The 24,832-nt window shown below is 47.6% G+C and overlaps 1 protein-coding gene across 1 annotated transcript in view; it reads left to right on the top strand.

Moving 5' to 3' along the window:
- Positions 1-24,832, top strand: part of LOC146802295 (E3 ubiquitin-protein ligase TRIM39-like) — a 279,501-nt gene that overhangs the window by 150,593 nt on the left and 104,076 nt on the right. Inside the window, exon 3 of the mRNA XM_085621863.1 lies at positions 1,717-1,947. Coding sequence (XP_085477989.1) covers positions 1,717-1,947 — 231 coding nt within the window. The remainder of the gene's footprint in view (positions 1-1,716; positions 1,948-24,832) is intronic.

Below are 24,832 nucleotides of genomic sequence, written 5' to 3'. Positions count from 1 at the left end.
GTCTAACAAGCTCACAGTGCAACCGAGAGGCCTGCTACAACATAAACTTTATCGGACATAAAGCAACTCTTTAAAGCATTTAAAAAGTGACAAAAACCAGAACCCAGAAAAGAAATTTACCTTTAAGTCAGGAAGAATGTTTACCAACACAACTCAGACTACACCGTGTTATTGCCCTGAAGATAATCCCTTGAGTGGAACAGGGATTTGAAACTCGTCAGGAATATTTTTTTTCTTCCACCTTGATGGAGACTGATTAAATGAATCTCAGAATCTGTAGCAGGAACATGAACATTGAATTATCCCCACAGAAACCGAATATTCTCCTCAAGGAGAGCAACTCTCCAAAAGAGGAAACCTGTTGGGTTCAAGGAGAGTGCTCATTAATAGAATAGATGTATAAATTACAAACTGGTGTAATTTTATAATTGTTAGTATGATTCACACAGGCACTGAATTGAAGTATAAGTGTTTTGATTTACACAGGTACTGAACTTAAGCACAATTGTTTTATTCGACAAAATGTACTGTTTATGAATGTCTTATGTTATGATCATTTGAAAATCAGCACAGAGCAATTTTGATTTGAAAGTGTATCACCACATGTTTTCAGACATAAAATTGAAGAAATGTTTCCTTAAAAAATGTATAAATCATGGCAAAATAATGTAGCCAGGACCAAGGAATTATAAATATTGGCCCCTAGTCTGCTGAAATAAATAGCAGCAAAAGAAAAATGTTTGCCGGGTTCTATTTTTTGTAAAGCCTTATTCACGCCCCACCTGACCACCAATATAGGACGTAACCCCCTTTCTTAGCATCACTAAGTTACAGAGTGACATACCTCACCTGATAACACACAGGCTCCAGCTCTAAGACACAGTGTGACATACCTCATCTGATAACACACAGGCTCCTGCTCTAAGCTACAGTGTGACATACCTCACATGATAGCACACAGCCTCCTTTCTTACGATAGGACAAGATGTCTAATCAATCTCCCCACCCATCTTCTATAGGAATTTGTGAATTATCTAAAAAAACGGTTCAGTAACATTGATTTATCTTGTAATCATCCATTTAATAACAGAATACAAATAATTTCTTTATAATTTCAAACATTAAATTACCACATCGCTGATTCCCCCTCACACTGAATGGGGGCCATAGTAGGATACCCCCTCAGCCTCTCCTTCTGGGGGGGAGCACATCCAGGGCAGCCTGCACACCACATATATCCTCTCTTCCATCCCAAGCGCTTCAACTTCCTGCCCATATATTCTATCCTGTCAGTGACATCCACTCACACTTGACTTCAGCCAGTCTCTCCACTCAGCCGGTCTCTGTGTCTTTGACTGTCTCCGCCTGCAGCGGGTTCTCTTCCTTGCACTCACTACACGGATCGAGCGTCTCTGCCTGCGGTGGGTTCTCTTCCTTGCACAAGCTCCATGGATTGAGCTTCTCTGCAGCTTCACAAATTCTGACCTCTCTACAGTTCATGAGGTGTCTGAGGGAACGGGGAGGGCAGGAGTGTGAGAAGGACAGAAGACGGTAAAAGGGAAGGTAATAAGGGGCTGCAGTTCAGAGAAGCACGCTAGTGTTGTGATTTTTGAAAGAAGTTATCAACCCGTCCACCCTCCTCCTGGACTCCCACTCTAGGAACGGCTTGTAGGAAGCTTTTTACTATCTAACCAGCTGTTGTTTTGCTTATGACAGGACAAGTTAAGAACTGAGAAGAAGAAAATTGAATCTGAGTTTGAAAAACTGCGGCATCTCCTGATGGAAACTGAGCAAACACTGCACGGGAGACTGAAGGAGATGGAGAAGAAAATCACCATGGTGGAAAATGCAAATATCACCAAACTGTCCAATCAAATCACCTCTCTCAGTGCCCTAATTACAGCAATAGAAAAGAAGTGTGAGGGGCCAGCGTGGGAACTCTTGAAGGTGAGTTATCAATCGATCACTTGGATTTGTAGAGCGCACTAATCACCTGTGAGGCTATCCAGGTGCTGTGTTCTTGCTGGGATCAGTTGAAAAGTCAGGTCTCAAGACCTTTTCAGAATTCAGAAAAAGAGGATGATAATCAGAGGTGCAGGGGAGGCCGTTCCAGTTCTTGCTGATGAGGTAGGAGAAGGAGCATTATCCACTGTTGCTTCGGCAGATGCAGAGAGTGTGTGCGAGGGCGAGGGAGGTGAAGGGCAGGTGTCTGGAGGGTTGGTGGAAGTTCAGATGGTGGTTGATGTATGCTGGTCCTTGGTCATGAATGGCCTTGTAGGCGTATGTCAACATCTTGAATGGCATCTTTTCTTGATGGGAGCCAGTGGAGGTTCGTGAGGTGGGGAGTGATGTGGTTCCTCATGGAGAGGTCCAGGATGAGTCTGGCGGCTGAGTTCTGTATTGTCTGGAGTCTCTTCAGGATTTGGGTGGTGAGCCCTGCATCGTAGAGTGCGTTGCCGTAGTCCAGCCAGCTGGTGAATAGGGCTTGAGTGATATCTGAAGATCTTTGGGAGCAGGCAAATGGTGAGGAATCAGGCAGAGGAGACTGCTTTGATCTGGCAGTTCATGGTGAGTTCGCTGTCCAGTATGATGCTTAGGTTGCGGATGTGGTGTGTCGGTGTGGATTTGGGTCTGAGTTCGGAAGGCCATCAGGTGTCGTTCGAAGTGTTGTGTGTAGATTAAGATTCTGTATATAGGTTTCGCTGTTTGTTATATAGGTACATTTCACATTGCCCTTATTTGGACATAGAAATCCAGCCTTTATTTAGACATTGTCTGTACAAACCAAATACAGGCCTGGCCACCTACATCCGTCCATCCACGTCTCAACGATTTCTTGGAAACCCTGACCCTTAAGCCTTCAGGAATTTCCCTCAGCTTGAGTATTGATTTCTCCAAGAACTCATTAAGTATGCATGAACATCTATTCCTTAGGGGTTCATACATGACCGACTTTTACGTCAATGCTAGCATTCCTAAACACCTTCAAGGTATAAATATACCTGCGGTTCCCGGAGGATTCGATCCGACCCAGACCACGCGGTTCGCCACGGCAAGTTCGGAAGGAGATCGAGTTCCAGCCTGAAGCACTGACCTGATGCTGTCATCCTCTTCGCAGAGAATCCAGCTCCAGTGCTCTCTGACTTCCCTTGCGGGGGATTAGACTATCGAGTCCAGAAAAGAGATTCCAACCTCTCTCATTCTCAGGTATGGAGCTGACTAGAACTTAGAGAAACTTTTGGCAACTCTTGGCTAAAACTAAACTATAGCTAGCTATACTTTAGATAAACAGCACCTACTTCAAACTTCGTACTACACTTAGGTTAGGTTCACTGGGGAAGAACTATTTAGAAGCATCAGATGAGTATCATATTTTAGCCTGTGTTATTTATTATGTATTTTAACTAATATATGTCATAGCTACAAACCATGCTATTGCAGTAATATTTTATCTTACTGCTAACTCTGTACATGTTGTACTTCGTAGTCTGTCTTACGATTGTAGCAATTCATATCTCTTGCACGAGAAATAAGACTGTTCAATAAAACCCCTTTTATTGAAACGCCCATCTCTCTATTTCTGTGTAACTCTGTAGAAACGAAGCATGCACGATTGACTGAGTGAAACTGTTATCTTTTGTTTCCACGACTCTAAGATTTTTTTTTATTTTTTATATTTTATTTGTGCTTTTCAAGGACAATACTAAACAATGCATAATTCCAAATGCACGGCATCTGTACAGTTAACATATCACTTAATATCACAGTTGTGAGATGACATCATCACAACAACCTGAGCTCATATAAACCCAGAATTACAGACATGGCAGAACAGGTGATGATTTGCGGGTGAGGGTGAACAGGGTAGCATGGTAATTACAGTCAGGACATTAGACATCCGTACGTGACCGCAGATACGATGTGAGCGGTCTCCAAATGTCTCGGGGCTTGGAAGCGGATGGTAACTCTTCAGCGTAGCAGTTGAGCTGGTCACCAAGTCCTGTAGCCACAATTTAGCTGTAGGCGCTATTCGACTTTCCCAACAGATAGATATCCTGCGTTTAGCTATTAGCAATGCGATAGACATAAGTTTTCTTTGCCCCCACTCCCAGCAGACACAGCTTCGGATGACAGACAAGCGGCTCAGCAATCATCAGACCAAGTATGCGTACAACTTCACCCCCATAGTCAAGTATTTTAGGACACTCCCAAGCCAGATGATAGAACCCCGCCCCAGGTGCAGCACAGCGCCTGCAGGTATCGGATTGTCGGAGCCAAAATTTAAATAGCTGTGCCGGTGTATGGTACAACTGATGCAAGTATTTAAAATGCACCAGTCGTAGGTTGCTATTAGACGTCAGTTGTCCCGTCAAGCGACAGCTATCTAACCAGTGGTTCGGGGAGCACAGTATTCCAGTTATCCAGGGCAGCCGGTTCCACGGACGCCATGTCACGCTGGGAAGCACTGTAAAGCCTCGCAACCAGCTTGGTTCTGGATGTAGCCGTGTATAGGAGTTACAGTGCTTCGAGAGTCGGCGATTCAGAAGGGAAATGCGGATTAAGTGCGCGCATGGCAGAGCGCAACCCAGTATACACAAATATCTGCATGGCAGAGACCGCACCCCGGGTGGCCAGCTCTACGGAGGTTATGAACCGGCCTCCAGGGAACATGTCCACCATAATGGAGAGCCCCATCCCCGCAAGTGTCCTTAGCGCACCCGATTCTTGGGTTTCCGAGAGATCGGAATGGTGGAGATGGGGCATGTTTGGGGCATATAGCGGTAGTCTGTGCACCTGTTGACCTAGCTCTCGCCAAGCGTGAGACGTAATTTGAATCGTACCGAATTCCCCCCTCTCAAACACCGTGTGTGAATTTACGATCATGGCCTTAAGGGGTATAGGATGCACAGCACCCGCCTCTACCGCCACGTGTGGGATGTATGCCGGGCCGTGCTTCCAGTAATAGGCATAATGCGCTTGTGCACAGAGGTAATAAAGATGGAAATCTGGGGCTGCGAAACCCGCCCTGTTCATATGGTAAGGTGAGTGTTTCCCACTTAAGCCGGGACTTCTTCCCACCCCAAGCTAATGTGATCAGGAGGGAGCGAAGAGTATCAAAGAAATGTCTGGTCAGACGTACCGGGATATTTAAAAAGAGATATAAAAAGCGTGGGAGCACTACCATCTTCATTAAGGCTAATCGGTCTGCAAAGGACAGGGGCAATTTGATCCAACAATGCACCTGCTCCTCCAATCGCGTGATGGCAGTGCCAAAGTTATCTTGAATGACCGTCTGCTGGTCCCTACGCAGCCAGATCCCTAAGTACTTGACCGCATCTGAGCACCACGTTAAGGGGTATTCCAAGTCAAAGGGGCGAGTACTGTCAGTGAGAGCTAATATGGTGGACTTGGACCTGTTGATGCCGAGGCCTGAGAAGCGTTCAAACCGAATGTATTCACGGATGAGTGGCGCCAGGAACTGCGCCGGTTCGCGAACATACAGCACCATGTCGTCGGCATACATGGAAACTGCTCGTGGGCTCTGATAGAATCTCAGGGCCGATGCAGCATGCCGCTGCCGTAGTATACACGCAAAGGGCTCCAACACAAGCGCAAACAGCAGTGGCAATAGCGGACAGCCCTGCCGAGTGCCACGGTGGATGGAGAACTTACCCGAGAGGTGTCCATTAATTTTAACTCTAGCTTCTGGCCTAGTGTACAGCAGTTGTATCCAGTTCGTAAAAGCAAACGGGACGCCCATGCGGTGGAGGACTGCAATCATGTAGGACCAAGATATCGAATCGAACGCTTTTGCAGCGTCCAGCAACACTTCTACCTCTGGGAGTGTGGGCTTTAGCACATGCATTACCGCAAAAATGGTGCGCAAGTTATGGGAAGTGGAACGAGTGGGAATAAATCCCGACTGATCTGGGAGTACCATTATCGGAAGGAGGAGTTGGAGCCTTGTAGCCAAAACCTTCGCCAGAATTTTAACGTCAATGTTTATGATAGACAACGGGCGATACGAGTCGCATTTTTCAGCAGCTTGTCAGGTTTCAAAAGGGCAACCACTAGCGCCTCTCGCAGGGTCGGCGGCAGACATTGGGCCTCATATGCCTCCTCATAGAGTTGGAGTAGACACGGCGCTAATTGTTCAAAATACGCTTTATAAAATTCAGCTGGCAGCCCGTCAGTGCCCGCAGCTTTCCCACTAGGCAGAGAAGTGATCGCGTCCTGTATCTCCCCCAGCGTGAGTCTATGCATCAGAAACTCTTGTTGCCTCCGTGACAGCCACACCAAGGCGATATCATCCAGATACTATTCTAACTCAGCCGTGCTAGCTGTGGGCATACATCTTATTGTAGTAATCAGCGAACGCCTGCAAAATATTATCGGTGTCGTAATGTGTATCCTCATCTACCCTAATTGCCTGAACAACCTGCGCCCTAGGGCGTGGGTCTAGGATGCGGGCCGCAAGTGTCCTCCCCGGCCAGCCACCTTCCCCCATAGTACCGCGTCTTACTCCGTCGGGAGAGATGCCTAACCTCTTAGTCAGCTGTTTCGTTCTAAGCTAGGATTTTCTCTTTTATCTGCGCTAGTATGGTTGGGCTAGGCCGAACGCTATATTGATGTTCCAGGTCACTGAGCTCCCGTTCCAGAGTCGCCATGGTGCGACGGAGAGATTTGAAGGCCCCAGCCTGGAGGCCTATACATTTCCCCCGAATGGTCACTTTAAAGGCTTCCCACAATGTTTCCATAGTTTGAACCGACCTTGTATTAAAAAAGAAGTCATCCGTTATAGCCTTACGGACATCTTCCGCAAACACCGGATCAAGTAGGGAAGAGGACTGCAAGCGCCACTGGAAGGGGGGCGGGACATGAGAGGGCAGTGTCATTTCCATAGCCACAGGGGAATGATCAGATAAAGTTCAAGGCAGCTGCCTGATCCGCGTAACCCAATTACAAACATCCGGCGTTCCCAGCCAGTAATCAATACGGGACCAGGACTGCTGTGCATACAAGTGACATGTCCCCTCCATGACTTGTGGGTGTCGCTGTCTCCAGATATCTGCGAGTCCCAGTGATCTCATTCCCTCATGCACTACACAAGCGGCATTTCGGGGGGTCGGGGGGTAATCTACTGTCGTTCTACGGTCTATCTCTGGGTCAAGGACCACATTAAAGTCACCCCCACAAATGATGGTTTCAGGGGAAATAGTATAGAGCTTACTTCGCAGAGTATCAAAAAACCCTGGATCGTCCATGTTTGGGCCGTAGACATTAACAATAGTTACATGTGTATTATATAGCTTACCCTGCACTATTGTATACCTGCCCTTAGTGTCTGCATCAACATGAAGGGGCGTAAAGGGAAAAATTTTCTTCACCAAGATCATAACCCCCCGAGCATGCGATGAATAAGATGCCGGTAACTTCACCCCGGCCCATCTCGTGGCAAGACTGACTGCTGCGTAAGATGCGTCTCCTGCAGTAGGGTGACCTGTACATGATGTCTGTCCAGATAGGCTAACACTTGCCGCACCTTCTTGGCGTTATTAAGCCCCCTGACATTCACCCAGGTAAGATTAGATCGATTTATATCTACCATGACCACACAATCTGAGACATAAAATTGTATCAGAGCGGAGTCTACATGTTATATACAACGCAGCACTCAAACATAGAACCTGCACAGTGCCAGTATACTGTACCAGAGATCCCCAACCACCCCACCCACCCACAGCGGCCAGTGAACAGTGCCGTGCAGAGTTCCCTACATAAACAGAACAGAAACATAACATTTGAAGTGTCACAATGCATAGCATATTAGGGGCAAAGAAGTCCAATACCCCAAGAAGGGCGCCATACTGGCACCAACATAAAACCCAAACTTTGCGGGGAATTCCCATATCGTGGGTCGCTAGAGGCCTCCGGCCCACCGCACATGCGGGATGGGTCGAGCTAGAAGAGAATTGGCAGACCAACTCATGGCAATATGGAAAATGTGAAGTGATAGCTGGAGCTGCCAGGTGTTGACAGTGGGTATGAAATATAGTTCTAAACAGGTGTCCATGCCAGCATAATTTCAAGGCACCTACAGATCATGGCACATATGGAGATATCAAGCAGTACATTTCAAGTGTTAAGCCTAAGGCATCCAGCAAAAGAGCGAACTACACATAGAAGGTACCAAAGAAACGAGGCAGGGTAACATTAACAACCAAAGTTATAATAGGCTCACGTGCTCAGTCCTCAGAGTCAGAATGCCCACTCTTCCCGCGTTGAGTCTCCTGCCGCTCCAGCCGTCGAGTATATTGCAATGCCTCCTTTGGCGTCGCAAAGATATGCGCCTTCCCATCATGTTGTATTCGCAGACGGGCTGGATAAAGCATAGCATAGGGAATTTGAAGAGACTGCAATTTCTTCTTCACAGTTTGGAACTCTCGTCGAGCTTGTTGAACTGCGATGGTGAAGTCTGGGAATAGCTCTATTTTCATCCCTTGATAGTCGAGCCTCCCTCTCTCTCTGGTCAGACGGAGAGCCGTATACCATTCCCTATAGTTAAGGAGTCTGGCAATGATTGGTCGCGGTGGGGCTCCAGGAATGGGCTTTGGAGCCAGGGATCTATGGGCCCGCTCAACGATAAACACTTTGGAAAAGTGTTCGTCTCCCAGCAGCGTCGTGAGCAGCGTTTCAACATACGTCTCCATGGGACCAGTGTTGGTAGTTTCGGCCACCCCAATAATACGGAGGTTATTCCTTCGGGAACGAGCCTCTATGTCCTCATTTTTGGCCTTAATGACATCTAAGACTTTCTCCTATATAGCACACGAGGCTCCCTCCACCTCCATCCGATCCTCTGTCGCTGAGATGCGAGCCTCAGCCTCCGCAATTTGTGTGCCATGTTTGTCCAACTTCGAGGCCATACTGTCCATATGGAGATTGAGCCCATCAATCTAGGCATCTATAGTTTGGAGACTTTGTTGCATACTGAGCATCATGCGTTCCAGCCTGGCAGTCAGACCCTGCTCCGGGTCTGGCTCCGAATCAAAGGCAGCAGGAGTAGAGGTTTTCGTATGCGATTTAGCCTCAAACTAAAGCTTACTTTGCTGTTTGTCTGTCCGCCCCATAGTAATACTGGAATAGGCGTAGTGGAGGGACGTAGCGTTATAGAAGGAGTGCAGTTAGCGTCTGCAACCAGACTAGTCAAGATGCCCAGCAGAGGTCTCGCGCCCAAAAGGATCAAGTCCACCCCTGGGGCGCAGTAAAAATAGAATAAATGGATGGTGGTGCCCACAACGCAAGTATAAGCCCAAGACGTGAGGCGATATCCGGTACAGTGAAAAGAGCGCCTGGCGTAGACCTGAGGATACAGGCAGTGAAGGCAGCCAACAACCAGAGGCGCCGGGGAAGCAAGTGGTGCGCTGGCCGGGGAAGCAAGGCGTCCCGCAACGACGATGTGCCCACCTTGTGTAGGCCCAACACGGGCTGCGCTGCGCCCCGCCCCCACACAGGTCGCGACAGGCCCAGGCACCTACCTAGGCCCCACGGCTCCTCAGCGCTCCACAGACGACACACTCAACAAGTGTCCCAGCAAACGGGGCCCTCCGATGGCAGGAGCGGATTCCCCCGCCGAAGCAACTGCAGCCGACCGCGCAGATCCCAGGATGCACCACGGTCCTATCAGGGCCGACCAGGCCGCGCCGGTGTCTGCAAGGGGTCCCAACGACTCGGCCACGGAGAGCAGCGCAGCTCACTCAGCTCCGGCAGACCAAAGAGCGAGCCCCAGCAGCCGGCGCCCTGCCCCACAGCAGCGCAGCGGTGCCAACGGGAAGCTCACCGCTCCGCGGGGTCCCGACTCAGGAGCAACGCCCAGAACAGCCGACGGGTGCACCAACACTGAGCCCAGGCCTCCACCACCAACGAGCGCCGCACCCCTCAGCAGCGATTATGGCCGGGCAGCGGCGTTCAAGTGCAGGATCCAGCCCCATGCATCCAGCGAAGGTAGGTCACCGCGTCGGGGGTAGGACGCCGAGCCCGGGGCCGCCATTAGACTCACAGTGCGGCACAGCAGACAGAGCTCGCCCGAGAGGGCCGCCAGTAGTCGATAGCGGTCCAGCACCCACAGGCAGCAGTCGGGGGGCAAAACGATAGTATAGGGCACCCACTCAGCCAGCCAGAAGAGAAGCAGTCCGCAGCACAAGGCAGTTAGCAGTCCGCCAGCACAAAAACCGCCATTTTACCCGCAGCGCGGGACAGCAGCCCAAAGTCGGGACAGAGACAGCAGATTTTCTAAATTTCCGCAGCAGAGCCCTCCTCAACAGCACAACAGCAGGCAGTCATCATTTTTGGCCATGGATGGCGCCAGTATGAGCGGATTGTTGACGGATGAATAGGTCGACCAGCAGAGCTACACTAAAGCGCAGCCATCTTGTTTCCCTTAAAGTTGGAACAATCTTAGAGTCATGGAAGGGGGGGCGCTAGCGAGCCCCCTTCCACGACTCTAAGATTGTTCCAACTTTAAGGGAAACAAAGTTGTCACGTTTATGCGGTTGTCAGAGACTAATCCCTTCTTGTTTATTCGAGAAGTTTCTAGTGACCTCTGAGTTAGCTGGCACACACACAATTAAGTTTAATATACTTGATAGAGACATGCTGGCCTCAGTCCTATGTCAAATCTATAGTGTATGTTATTCCAATGCGCCAAGCCTATCAGGGATATAGGAACTACACTACATGGCGCCCAACGGTTTGGTAAGGCACTAATTTAACGCTAGATACTGAAGTAACTCAGTCGTGCTTTTCTCAGAGACCCTCTACTCATAATACTCCATAAGCCGTCTGGAGTGGGTAGGGATAATATCCGCCATAGCTGAGTAGGACGAAAATCCTATGTATTCGCTGTTTGGTTTGTTCAACGTTGAAGGATACAGTGTTCCAAAATATTGTGCACCTTATCTTTGTTCCCTTGAAACTTGCTCTGCAACTTTCATTAAACAGTGTCCGATGCGGACAACGTCGACAACGGTACAGCTATGGCTGACCTTACAGGTTTAAATGAAACCAATGCAGATGTTATACACATCCCACCAAATTTAGGGAGAGCCATCACTCTAAAACGTATAAAACATGGCCTAACACCTAGAGGTGGTAGAGCCTTTTTTGTGATAGAGGCACATGAATCTCACCAGACAGAGGTATTCTATTTATGGATAGTATTCCCAGAATCAAATCCAGTAACACATTTGTTTCACTTCTTCAAAGAAGATGAACCACCTGAGGAATATATTCCTTTCGAAGATGTTGAAATTCCACTCACATACCAAGAGCATATGCTCTGGTTTAAAGGCGCCCTAAAACATTACAATCACATTACCAGGCTCAGTCCACTAGGTAGACCAGGAGCAACATGGCCGATTTTAGCCGGCTACACACCTCACCCTGACATTGAAGAAATGACAGATGTAGAATTACTTGCGCAACTCAAAGAGTTGATAAAAATTTATAGACAATTGGTTCAATATGTCATGCGGACCTTTACAGTCCAGCCACCATTGACCATTCAAGCTCCAACCCTTCATCGGGGAAATACATCAAAAATTACTCCCCAGACTTTACACGCAGCCATGGGTAAATTACCCGCAAAACGTGAACAAATTCCATTCTGGATAGCTCAAAAAATTACTCAAATCGAAGCAGTATTTCCTAATACTAGCCCTTATGAGAAACATAGAATTCTAACAATCTGTTTACCAATGGAGATCACACCACAGCTGGAAGACTGCACCACTTGGGGCACAGTCTTTGCTGCTATCTACACAAAAACACATGGTGTTCCGTCTATGGCGGTAATACCTGACGTCCTGAAACAGATTCAAAACGAATACGGGGCACAGCCAGCTCTAAATTTAGGTATGAAGTTACTTAAGAATTTTGACCAGGTCTTAACAATAATATTATCTAATATTAAAGGAGAAGCAGCATCAGTGGCAATCCGCCAGAAATTAAGGGAATTTGATGTAACAGAACAACCACAAGAACTAGCCAGAATAATTGAAAAATCCTATGAAGAATTAGGCCAAGACAGTTTGGGAGGGAAACCAGTTAAACCACAACGGTCTGAAAGTCCTGAAAATGTCTTTCCTAAAAACACTCCAACCTCTTCTAAAAAGAAGTGGAAACATAATCAACAGAATTCCAAAAAGAAGCGTTCTCAATCCAGAGGTAGGTCTCCTGAAAAGGAGCCCTCTGAAAGGAGGTACAACCTCAGGAATAGGGATAATTTGAGAAAACCTGATAGAAATCAAGATAATGATACACGTTCCTCTCGTACCTTTCAGATATCGTCACGGGCATCTAAAAGAAGAGGACGGTCAGAAAATAAGGAAGAACGCGTGAAGTCCAAAGACGATCAACACGTTCAGCAAAATAAAGCAAAATCTTAATTCTCCAAGAAAAAAGTAGCAGGTCTAAAGATCAGACATGCCGAGAATACTTAGAACCCAACTCAGGAACGGAGAGTGGGCCCAGACCATGCTGGACAGTGCAGCAGAAGTTTCAATAGCTCGCCAGAACCTGAAGGGACTTATGAAGACAGTGGACTTGAATGAAGACATACAAGTTCAGACTGTAGACACGAGGGTTAGTTCTCCGCATAGGTTATATGACATAACACTCCGGATGGAGGGTGACATACCAAAAAAAGTGAAAGCACTCTTTTGAGAGCATCTTTCAAGGGGTTATGATATACTTCTAGCAGAACAAGACTGGCCACCAGAATTTGTCAGGGAGTGCCCACATGGCGAGGACATCATTATGCCTGCCTTCTCTAACCATGTTCCAGTACATTTAAAATATACATTAGCCAGGAAAAGGGCTGTGGCCCAAGCCCCGGCACTATATAAAAATCATGTAGGATGAGATCAGGACTCACCTCACCATAAAATCCAGTTAAAAAGTCAACCGACTGCACAAAGGCAGCACCCAGTTAAGCAAGAAGCTAAACAAGCATTTGCAATGCAATAGGTCTCGCATTTATAAGAGTTTGAGCTATTGGCATTGTAAAATTACAATGCCTTTTATTTATGTTTTGGTTTTAAAACAAATAAAAGGCATTGTCATTTACAATGTCAGTAGCATAAACTCGCATAAAAGTGTGGAGTGCAGCAGTGTGCCGCGTGCAGCAGTGTGCGGCGTGCAGCAGTGTGAGGCGTGCAGCAGTGTGCGGCGTGCAGCAGTATGCGGCGTGCAGCAGTGTGCGGCATGCAGCAGTGTTTCGTGTAGCAGTGTGAGGCATGCAGCACTGTGACATGCAGCGGCGTGCAGCAGTGTGTGGCGTGCAGCAGTGTGCTGCGTGCAGCAGTGTGCGGCGTGCAGCAGTGTTTCGTGTAGCAGTGTGAGGCATGCAGCACAGTGGCGTGCAGCGGCGTGCAGCAGTGTGCTGCGTGCAGCAGTGTCGTGCAGCATGCAGCAGTGAGTAATGCAGCAGTGTGCAGCAGTGTGTGGCGTGCAGCAGTGTGCCGGTTGCATCAGTGTGTGCCGTGCAGCAGTGTGTGGCGTGCAGCAATGTTTCGTGTAGCAGTGTGTGGCGTGCAGCAGTGTGTGGCGTGCAGCAGTGTGTGGCGTGCAGCAGTGTGCGGCGTGCAGCAGTGTGTGGCAGTGTGTGGCGTGCAGCAGTGTGAGGTGTGCAGCAGTGTGTGGCGTGCAGCGGCATGCAGCAGTGTGTGGCGTGCAGCAGTGTGAGGCGTGCAGCAGTGTGAGGCGTGCAGCAGTGTGTGGTGTGCAGCAGTGTGAGGCGTGCAGCAGAGACACGTGGAGGGTGAGGACAGACACGTGGAGGGTGGGGAGAGACACTTGGAGGGTGAGGAGAGACACGTGTAGGGTGAGGAGAGACACGTGTGGAGGGTGATGAGAGACACGTGTGGAGGGTGAGGAGAGACACATGTGGAGCGTGAGGAGGAGACACCTGTGGAGGGTGAGGAGGAGACACATGTGGAGGGTGAGGAGGAGACACATGTGGAGGGTGAGGCGGAGGGTGAGGACACACGTGTGGAGGGTGAGGAGAGACACGTGTGAAGGGTGAGGAGAGACACGTGTGAAGGGTGAGGAGAGACGTGTGGAGGGTGAGGAGAGACACGTGGAGGGTGAGGAGAGACACGTGGAGGGTGAGGAGAGACATGGAGGGTGAGGAGAGACATGGAGGGTGAGGAGAGACACGTGGAGGGTGAGGAGAGACACGTGGAGGGTGAGGAGAGACACGTGAAGGGTGAGGAGGGACGTGGAGGGTGAGGAGAGACCCGGAGGGTGACGAGAGACATGTGTGGAGGGTGAGGTGGAGGGTGAGGAGAGAGACGTGTGGAGGGTGAGGAGAGACGTGTGGAGGGTGAGGAGAGACGTGTGGAGGGTGAGCAGATACACATGTGGAGGGTGAGCAGAGACACGTGTGGAGGGTGAGCAGAGACACGTGTGGAGGGTGAGGAGAGACACGTGTGGAGGGTGAGGAGAGACATGGGTGAGGAGAGACACGTGTGGAGGGTGAGGAGAGACACGTGTGGAGGTTGAGGAGAGACGTGTGGAGGGTGAGGAGAGACACGTGGAGGGTGAGGAAAGACATGTGTGGAGGGTGAGGAGAGACACGTGGAGGGTGAGGAGAGATGTGGAGGGTGAGGAGAGACACGTGGAGGGTGAGGTGGAGGGTGAGGAGAGACACGTGGAGGGTGAGGTGGAGGGTGAGGAGAAACAGAGTTGGAGGGTGAGGAGAGACGGAGACGGAGGTGGAGGGTGAGGAGAGACGGAGGTGGAGGGTGAGGAGAGACGGAGGTGGAGGGTGAGGAGAGACGGAGGTGGAGGGTGAGGAGAGACGGAGGTGGAGGGTGAGGAGAGACCGAGGTGGAGAGTGAGGAGAGACCGAGGTGGAGGGTGAGGAGAGACTGAGGTGGAGGGAAAGGAGAGACCGAGGTGGAGGGTAAGGAGAGACCGAGGTGGAGGGTAAAGAGAGACCGAGGTGGAGGGTAAGGAGAGACCGAGTTGGAAGGGAATCAGAAGTGGAGGAGAGAGAGAGGTGAAGGGTGAGATGAGACAGTGGTGGAGTGGGGGGGAGGGGAGGATATCACTTTTACTTCCTCTCCTAGTGTAAGGTAACGCCCCCACCCCACAGGCCCTGCCGGGGCCGAGAGCAGATCACTGTTCGCATCAGCCGTCACCCGAGACCGCTCCGTACTTGTTGGTAAATAGAGGTTCACTATCTGTTGATAATGGGATTCACTTGGGGGGCTGACTTACCTCCTCCACCCCCAGGGCCAACACAGAGAAGGCATCAGAGACCTGGTGCTGCCTATGCTGCAGTACTGCGAGAGAGAGGGATGGGGGGGCGGGCAGAGGAAGAGGAGTGGGGTTAGAGAAGGGACAGGTGGGGAGAGAAAGAGGAGAGAAGGGACAGAGACAGAAAAGGAGCAAAAAAGAATTAGAGAGAGTAAAGAAGAGAGTTGGGGAAAATGAAAACATTACGAGAGAACATGTAGCAAAGAGGTGGAGAGAGAAGATGGGAGAGAGTAAGGACGCAGCCAAGAGATAGGGCAGAGACAAAAAGAATCGAAACAATACAAAAGTATTTTCCAAACTCGTAAATAACCACGGGCCAAACAACTGATCTGCAATGAAGCATCCGAATCCGGTATATCATGACGTTAACCATGCAATAAAAAATAAATTAAAAAACACCAAAAAACAGGTATACAGCATGTTGACCCTTTTCCATGCAACGTATTCTAAAACGCCATTCTCATTCATACATTCACAGCAAACCTGTTCACAAGAGTGACAGAAAATGTGGTATTAGTGTTACATTTTTGTTTACATCCATACCCGCTCGCTTATGCAATTAAAGGATTCATGTGGAGGTATTGCGATGGCCACCAAACGGTGTTATCCCTGCGAGTGGAAAGCCGCTGAACTTTTGGGGTGTGAGGGTGCCCTATTTAAAATAGCGTTTAGTCACCAGTTTACCTTCTCTGGGCTATTAATTTACCGGCCTCCGGGCTGTGACTCTGTTTTTAGGGCTGCTCTTCCTGAGTATATTAGCATAGAGGCACTAGGATGCGCAAATTTTAATGTTGTGGGAGATCTTAATCTCCATTTGGACTGCCCTTCTTTACCCTCTATTAGGAGCTTTCTGGCAGATCTTGAGGCTTTACAGCTCTCGCAGATGATTACTTTCCCCACACATAAAGGTGGTCATATTCTTGACCCGTTCTTCACAAATCTAGAAGGATTCAGAGTTCTTGGTTCCTCTCAGTTGGTCTGGACAGACCACATGCTGGTGAAAATGGCATGCTCTTTGTCTTACTCTCCTTTTCAATCTCAGGATAGACTTGTTCTTAAACGACACTGGAACAAATTAAGACTGGAGGATTTTTACCATCAGCTCGAGAAGGTTCCTTTAGGTCCGCTCACCGAGGTCGATTGTGGATACGACTCCTTCTGTGAGTGGATATCTGGTGCCCTCGATTCTCTGATTCCTATGTGTTGGTCTAAGTGTCACCAGAAGGAGCCGAGCCCTTGGTATGACACTTCCTTGGCATCTCTTAAGAGGGCCTGTAGACAGGCCGAAAGATTATGGAGGAAGTTGTACGACCCAGATCTGAAAATATGTTATCTGGCCAAGGTCAAGATTTATCACAGGGCAGTGTGTCAAACTCGCGCTTCCTTTTATGCTCAACAGTTTCAGAACTCTGCCAATCCATCGAAACTTATTTTTAAAGTATTAAAGGACTTGATGGCGAAGAGAGCAACTGCAGTGGAAATATGCTCGGACTCACATTGTGAGGGTTTGGCCTCTTTCTTCCATGAAAAAGTGCAAGCCATCTATCGCACTTTCCCAACGGGTTCCCTGATGCTAGAGCAGGTTGGTCGCACCTTAGGTGAGGGGGAATGTCTTTCCATCTTACCCCCCTTATCTCTGGAGGTGTTTGACTTTCTCAGCGCCAAAATCAAGTCTGGATCTCCGGCAGACCCGCTGAAACCGGCCCAACTCAAGACCCTGGCACCGGTTTGCCGTACCCCGGTGCTGTTCTTGATCAACCTGTCTCTCTCTTCTGGAGTGGTTCCCGTTAGATGGAAGCAGGCAGTAGTCACGCCAATTCTGAAGAAGGCGACCCTTAACCCCCTTAAACCTGAAAGCTACCGCCCTATCTCCCTTCTCCCTTGGGCCACGAAAATAGCGGAGGCCCATGTGAATGCCACTCTTACAGACCATCTTGGTAGGCTTAACATTCTCGACCCTACCCAGAACGGGTTCCGTGCGGGTCACAGCACGGAGACGGCCCTTCTCTCGATGGTCGAGCATCTGCGTTCCGTGCTGGATTCCGGTCGGACGGCGGCACTATTGTTATTAGATCTTAGTGCCGCCTTCGACATGGTCTCGCACGGGATTCTGATTTGGCGTCTTGAGGAGGTGGGCATTTCTGGCTCCGCCTTGCACCGGTTTCGTTCCTTCCTTACGGATAGGGCATTCCAGGTGGCGATCCCGCCCGGTAAGTCGTCATCCTACCCGCTAGACCAGGGAGTCCCACAGGGGTCTTCACTGAGTCCCACCCTTTTCAATCTGTATATGAGACCGTTGGCTGCGGTCGTCAAGCGGTGGGGCCTGACCATGGTCTCTTACGCAGATGACACGCAGCTGGCGGTCACACTGAGTGGGGACTCAGACCTGGAGGCTCCCAGGTTCTGTGATGGTCTGCAGGAAGTGGCTAACTGGATGAATTCTAACTGTCTCCAGTTAAACACCAAGAAGACGGAGATTATGGTGGTTGGTAAACAGGTGGCTTTGTGGGATGACAAATGGTGGCCTTCGGAGTTGGGTGTGACTCCCCTCCCAGCGGCAGAGATAAAAAACTTGGGGGTGTGGCTTGATCCTTCTCTGAGTTTCATCTGTCATACCAAGAAGGTGGCGGCTTCTTGCTATGGCATCATCAGAGGACTTCGACCCATCCTCAAGTTCTTTGATGCACCCGATCTGTGAAACGTTCACCCCACTTTCTCGAAATTGAAACCAGTGCATGTGTCCGACGAACTTCCTGCCGCTTATCTGAATGCACCAGTGGCAGAAGATAGTCACCATCTTGCAACAACATAATTAAAGGGAGGCATGTCTGTCTCTCCCCACCGCCACATGTCTCTGAGTCTTACTGTCTCATGTGAGATCTCCCTCTAGGAGACAGCTGACACCGACTCTTCCCCTGAGACAGTACGGGAGATGCGTGTGTGTGCATAGTGTGTGTGTCTACATGTATATATCTGTGTGTGTATGCATGTGTGTGTGTTTGTATGTGTATATGTTTGTGTATGCATGTGTGTGTTGGTGTGCAAGTATGGGTGTGTCATTGTGTTCATTTGTCTTCATGGATGTTGTGGTAAATAAAATAAATATTACCGGACTGAATTTCATGCGGAATCTTAAATTAAAGTAAATAGCTCAAAATAACAAGAGGCAGAATCCGTGGTATAAGAGGTTTTCTAATGGGCTTTATTCCATTCAAAATGGCCGACTCGAGTGGCGGCCTTCAGGTTCCGTCACCACGAGGGTTCAGGAAGTGAAGTACAATAACTTATTAACAGACATACATTTTTATAATAAGTGCATTACAATGAAACGAATGTAGAAGGCGTAACATTTGATAAGAAAAATGACGTAACAGTGACATAATCGAAACTAGGCGTAATAAGGAATAAAAGAAACATAATTGGCTTGCATTATCAGACATAGGTGGATCTATAAGATAATACTTGGCATAGATGCGCGCGCAGCAGCATGACGTGTAATTGACGTGTAACTAGGGGGTGAAGGGGACTTGACATTTAGCTCTACATGTGGAGACGAGAAGTCTGGGGTCAAGTCATCCTAATCCCAAATCATATCTAACATCCTATGTTTAAAGAACTATGTTATCCACAAGGAAGAGACTCTCGGACAGAATCTATTCTATACTGACTATGTGCGTGTACAAGCGTCTAAGTGTCTATATGAGATGCGAGGGGCAGAAAACTTTCCATAGCAACAGGGCTATGAATCACTTGCATGAAGACAGAGAAGCCTGGCCTTTTGCTTGGTAACTGGAGGAATGTTTACTTAAACTACTAGGCAAGAATGCATCGGCTGAAGAGCAAAATAGATAATTCGAAGGTGAAATACAACTTCTTGGCAGACAGGCGAAAACTGGCCGAGGCAGGCACCGTTAGCTGCACAGAGAGTAGGACAAAGTTCATGGATACAGATGCGAGCTCAAGCTGAAGCTGTCAGAGACAGAGAGCAGGGAAAGGCTTTGAGGACAGAATCGGGCCTACTCGCCTGAACTGTAAAAATGGAGTAACTTGGCCATATAAAGTCGGTGGCCTTTTATACTTAGGAATCGAATATCCAGCCCATTGATGGCGGATCTGACAGAGAACATGTTGACGGTAGACGCACATATGTTTGCGTCTTAGAAACTGGAACTGGAGGGAACATACATGTACTTGTAACATGCATATAGAACCGTTGGGGTCCAAGATAGGGGACATAACTGACCAGGAAAATCCACATTTCCACATTCCCTCCTTGTCCCCTTCTTGCCCTTCACGAGACATCAATCTTCATCATTCCATCGATTTGCTCATGGAGCATCATTTCTTCTTCCTTCTTCTTCCGGGATCTTGAGCGAAAACCTTGATGTGGAATACACGATGTGGCACACAGACCACAAATCGCTGGTCCACATTGCAAACATATGCAACAACTGAAAAGCATAAGAAGGCCAATACCTAGGAAGGATAGAACTCTCCATCCCCAGGCTGATATCACACTCCAAAACCACCCGGACCACGTCCAAGTGCCTGGATTCTCGTGTATCTGGCTTACAATCTTATGAAGGCGTGTTATAGCTTTATATACAGATGGCGAATTTTCTGGTATGAAAATGCAGCAGCTGGATCCGATGACCCTGCAAGCTCCGCCCCTATCGGCCAGGATGACGTCAAGGACAAGACGATTCTGGAGAACAACAATTCTCATCACTGATTGTTCCTCTGTCAGATTGCCTAGGGCGGCTATAGTCTCGTTTACTACAGCTTCAAGAGTCTTGGTGAGTCTGCGTATCAGCTTACTATTTGATATTGTACCTATATAGGGAAAGATACCTTTATTGAAATCTACATACTTGTCCCATGCCGTCTCAGTATAATCGACAACTGGGAGATCTCTTCGCTCTCTATTGTGTACTAAATGAACATTTCGATAATAATCAGGAGGAGCTAGGAAAACAGGTGGCAGAAGGAATGCTATGTAACAGGTACCATCCCAATCTAGAGGCAGACGCATATATGCCGTCTGACCACATATAAAGTAAGAATGGCGAGAAGCTCTAAATGAAGATTTGCCTTGATCACTATATTCTACTGTAGTAACGCATTGGCTATGGCCCATATGTATGGAACCAACTTTTCTCACACATAATTCACCCTTTACTGGAAATACTGACATAGTGGGCAGAATTAGTTCAACTTCGGATTTGACATTCAAAATCATAAGATTAGGCGTAAAATTACCTAATTTATACACTTCATTTTCTAAATCAGTTCCTGTTCTACTGGGGTGACCCTCCTTATTAGGGTGACAGACTTTGAATAAAACTAGATTTAGATTTCCCCATATCCAATGTTGTTGATAAACTGCTGTGTCTGGGTCTATGGAATTTAATAAACTAAACCATGCTCCACAGGAGCCATTGCGTGTAAATGGATGTGGAAAGAAAGGCAGAACTCCTTTGTTATTCTGATAGGGAGGGAGTCGGCCACACACCCAACAATTGGTCACATTACTAGTCTGATGGGAATGATGTAACATACTAATGAATGTGTTATTGCGCAGCGCAAGTCTATAGGACAACTCATGTGGCGGTAGGTCACTAAAAGAATGTTCATCAGTTATATTGAAAACACGTTTAGAAACAGGATGATATATGTGCAAAATCATACTCGTAATAATTACTAAAATACTCAATAAAAACAAAATTAATAATGTCACAATACAGTGGTTACGCAGTAATTTACAATAAGCATGTCGTTTCATTATGATTCTGGACTCTGCATCATTCAGACCTAAGGGATACATGTCGGGACAGATTCAACCGCTTCACCTTGGAGAGGACTTAAACAATCAAATCGTCCGACAGTTTAGATCTGGACCTGAGTTTCTGTTTATAGCACTGAGAGTCATTTTGTTCAACAAAAGGAAGTTTTGAATCAGTCTGTGAGGGAGTGCAGGGCACAGTGTCTATATCTGAAGGTAGTCCATGAAATTTTTTTATATGGGTGGAATGCACCCATCCTTTCCGTCCTTCGATCTTCACAGCTGTTCTGGTCGTCAGCAGGACCTGCTTAGGCAACTTCCACCTAGGATCCAATTGGCTTTTCCTATCAAAATTCCGAACCAGGACAAAGTCCCCGGGGACCACGTCATGGGGTTTCACCTCAGTGTTGTCAGGAAAAGCTGCGACCACCTGTGAACGAGAAGATTGTAGTGCAGACATCAAGGAAGCCAGGTAATCTGTCAGCATATTACAGTCAACATCAGTTATTTTACGGGGTATAGGCGTCCCCCACATATTCGGTGGTCTACCAAAGATCACCTCATACGGGGATAGCCCTGTTCGAGAGTGTGCTACCATTCTCATGTAGAATAGCGCAACTGGTAAGGCTACTATCCAGTCCACACCTTTTTCCTGACATATTTTGGACAATCTGATTTTTAAAAGTTGATTATGTCGTTCCACGAGACCTGCTGCCTCGGGGTGTCGGACACAGTGGAATTTCCACTGATATCCCAACAAAAGTGAGACATGTTTCATTAATTCGGATGAGAAAGGCTGGCCGTTATCTGAATATACAACACGTGGTAAACCGTACCGTGGGAAGAATTCTCGAACTAGCTGCTTGGCAGTAGTCGGGGCAGTGTAATCTGATACGGGATACGCCTCTGTCCAACGGGAGAGAGCGCAGACAACTACGAGGACATATTTGAATCCTCGACAACGTTCCATCTGAATATAATCCATCTGGAGGACTTCAAAAGGATGGTCAGGAGGCTGAAATCCACCCTGCTCTACGGGAACACTCTTTCCTGGATTAAACTGACAACATATCATACAGGTACGAACTTTTTGTTTAGCTGCTGCTCGTAAATGTTTGTTGAACCAAATGTGCTGAATGCTGTCTAGCATAGCCTTCTCTCCTAAATGTGCTGGACTGTGAACTGTAGCTATAATGGCTTGAACCATGGAATCAGGGAGAAACCATACAGATTTCTCTTTCGTCATCCATCCTTGATCTGTCTGGATCCCTCCTAGTTCAGTCCACTTCTTTATTTCTTCTGCTGTGGCATGTGTCTGTATGTCAATTACATCAAGTGTGGGATCCTTAATTGTCATACACTGTGTTGGTGTCTGAACTATTGGCTTTGTCATGTCGGATGTGCAATTCTGAGCAGTCTGTTTGGCTGTTCTGTCAGCTAAATCATTGCCTTGAGAAATGATATCAGTAACCTTCGTGTGTGCTTTACATTTCATAATTGATATTGCAGTCGGTAAATGAATCGCGTCTAACAGAGCATGAATGAGGGACCCGTGTTGAATATGTGTTCCATGAGAAGTTAAATAACCCCTCTCCCGCCAAAGCACTCCGAAGTCATGTACGACTCCAAATGCATAACGTGAATCAGTATATATGTTGACTTTCTTGTCCGTGGCTTGAATACAGGCTTGTGTTAGAGCAACAAGTTCTGCTGCTTGGGCTGACAAAGTATCTATACAATTTGTCTCAATAACTTCAGTGTCTGTTGTGACTGCATATGCGGCAACTAAATTTCCTGTACTTGTCCTCATACACGAACCATCTACATATAACGTCAGGTCTGGATCTAGCAATGGAACGTCTGTCAAGTCTTGTCTAGGTTTCGTCTTTATTTCAATGATTTCAACACAATCATGAGCTAGTGGGTCTGTTCCAATTACAGGTAATAGTGTAGCAGGATTCAATGTATTACACCGTCGGATCTCTATGTGTGGTTGAAACAATGTCAGTTCATAACCAGTAAGTCTTGCTATGGTCAAGTGTTGTGTTTGTGTTCGGTTCACAAGAACCTCTACTGCATGTGGTACTTGTACTGTCAATGGGTGTCCTAATACTATGGCATCGCTTTGTCTAATTGCTAAAGCTGTCGCTGCCACTGATTTCAGGCATGCAGGCAAAGCCTGAGCTACGGGATCTAATGTACTGGAAAAATAAGCACATGGCTTGCGTGATCCTGCTTGATCCTGAGTGAGTACTGATAAGGCAGTACCTTCGCGTTCTGTAACAAAGAGTGTAAAATGTTTGCTATAACATGGTGTTGCTAAAACAGGTGCTTGACATAAAGCTTCCTTTAGGCTTTCAAAAGCTTGTGAATGTTCCTGAGTCCAAGGGAGAACAGTCGATGTGGCTGCCTCCTGTGTGGTTAACTGAATGAGTGGTTTTGCTAGAAATGCGTACTGAGGGATCCACTGTCTACAATATGAAGTGAGGCCTATAAAAGCCCGCACCTCCTTTTGTGTCTGGGGTATTGACATGTTAGCAATTAACTGGATGCGATCTGGTGTAAGCTGCCTTCCCTCCTTGGACAGCGAGTGACCAAGATAAATAACTCGCTGAACACAGAATTGCAGCTTAGAAGGGGACACCTTGTGCCCCTTGTCGGCTAGGAAATGTAAAACTGTCAGAGAAGCTTTTTCACATTCTGGCTCGCTTCTCGCGGTGATCAGCAGATCATCGACATATTGAAGCAGTGCTGTATTGACTGGCATGTGGATACTGTCAAGTTCTCGTTTCAGTGCTTGGCTGTAGATGCTGGGGCTTTCTGTAAATCCTTGGGGAGCGCGTGAGAATTTAAAGCTGCGCCCATTTAAACTGAATCCGAATAAGTATTGGCTCTCCGGATCTATTGGGACGCTGAAAAAGGCATTCTTGAGATCAATTACGGTAAAAAATGTAGCTTGAGAATCAATGGCTGTCAGTAATGATGAGATATCGGGGACCACGGGGAATTGTGGCACAATGCATTTGTTTAATTCCCGCAAATCAATAACTAATCGATATACTGGTGGGGCCATAGGATCAGTTCGTTTAAGAATCGGAATTATCGGTGAATTACACACATTGGAGTTGGTTTCTACAACCACTCCTTGCGCAACTAGCTCGTCAATGATCTTCAGTAAAGCCACTACAGCATCGGGTGGTAACTTGTATTGTCGCATTCGTGGTAGTACCACTCCTGCCTTCAGTGTGACTCGGTATGGTGTAATGTTCATGCAGCCAACATCAGTAGGGCCTTGTGCCCATAGATGCGCTGGTAAGTTCTGTAGTCGGGAATCCATGTCTCTGGATACATAGTGACCTTTGAAATCACGTAAAAACAACCTTACTCCTTCCGGAGAACAACATATTATGGCTCCTAGTGCTTTCAGAGTTTTAATTCCTAACAGATTTTCTGGGCATGATTTAGTAAGCAATAAATCTGTAGTTCGTGTCAAAGGTCCTATCGTAAGTGGTAGAGGCTTTGATACTTCATTAACAATAGGTTTTCCTGAAAAACCAAGGGAAACATTTTGAGAGCCTGAGAGGGGTGCCCCTGGAACTTCACTACGTTTTATAGTTGTTCGACTTGCCCCTGTATCGAGTAAGAATTTTCTATCTTGACCTAATAATTCACTATGTACATAAGGTCCTTCTTGATCTACAGGAATCTCGATAAGTGGTAAGTCAACTT

The sequence above is a fragment of the Triturus cristatus genome, chromosome 8 (assembly GCF_964204655.1).
Source record: "Triturus cristatus chromosome 8, aTriCri1.1, whole genome shotgun sequence".
Classification (NCBI taxonomy): Eukaryota; Metazoa; Chordata; class Amphibia; order Caudata; family Salamandridae; genus Triturus; species Triturus cristatus.
This window is presented reverse-complemented; position numbering and strand designations above follow the sequence as displayed.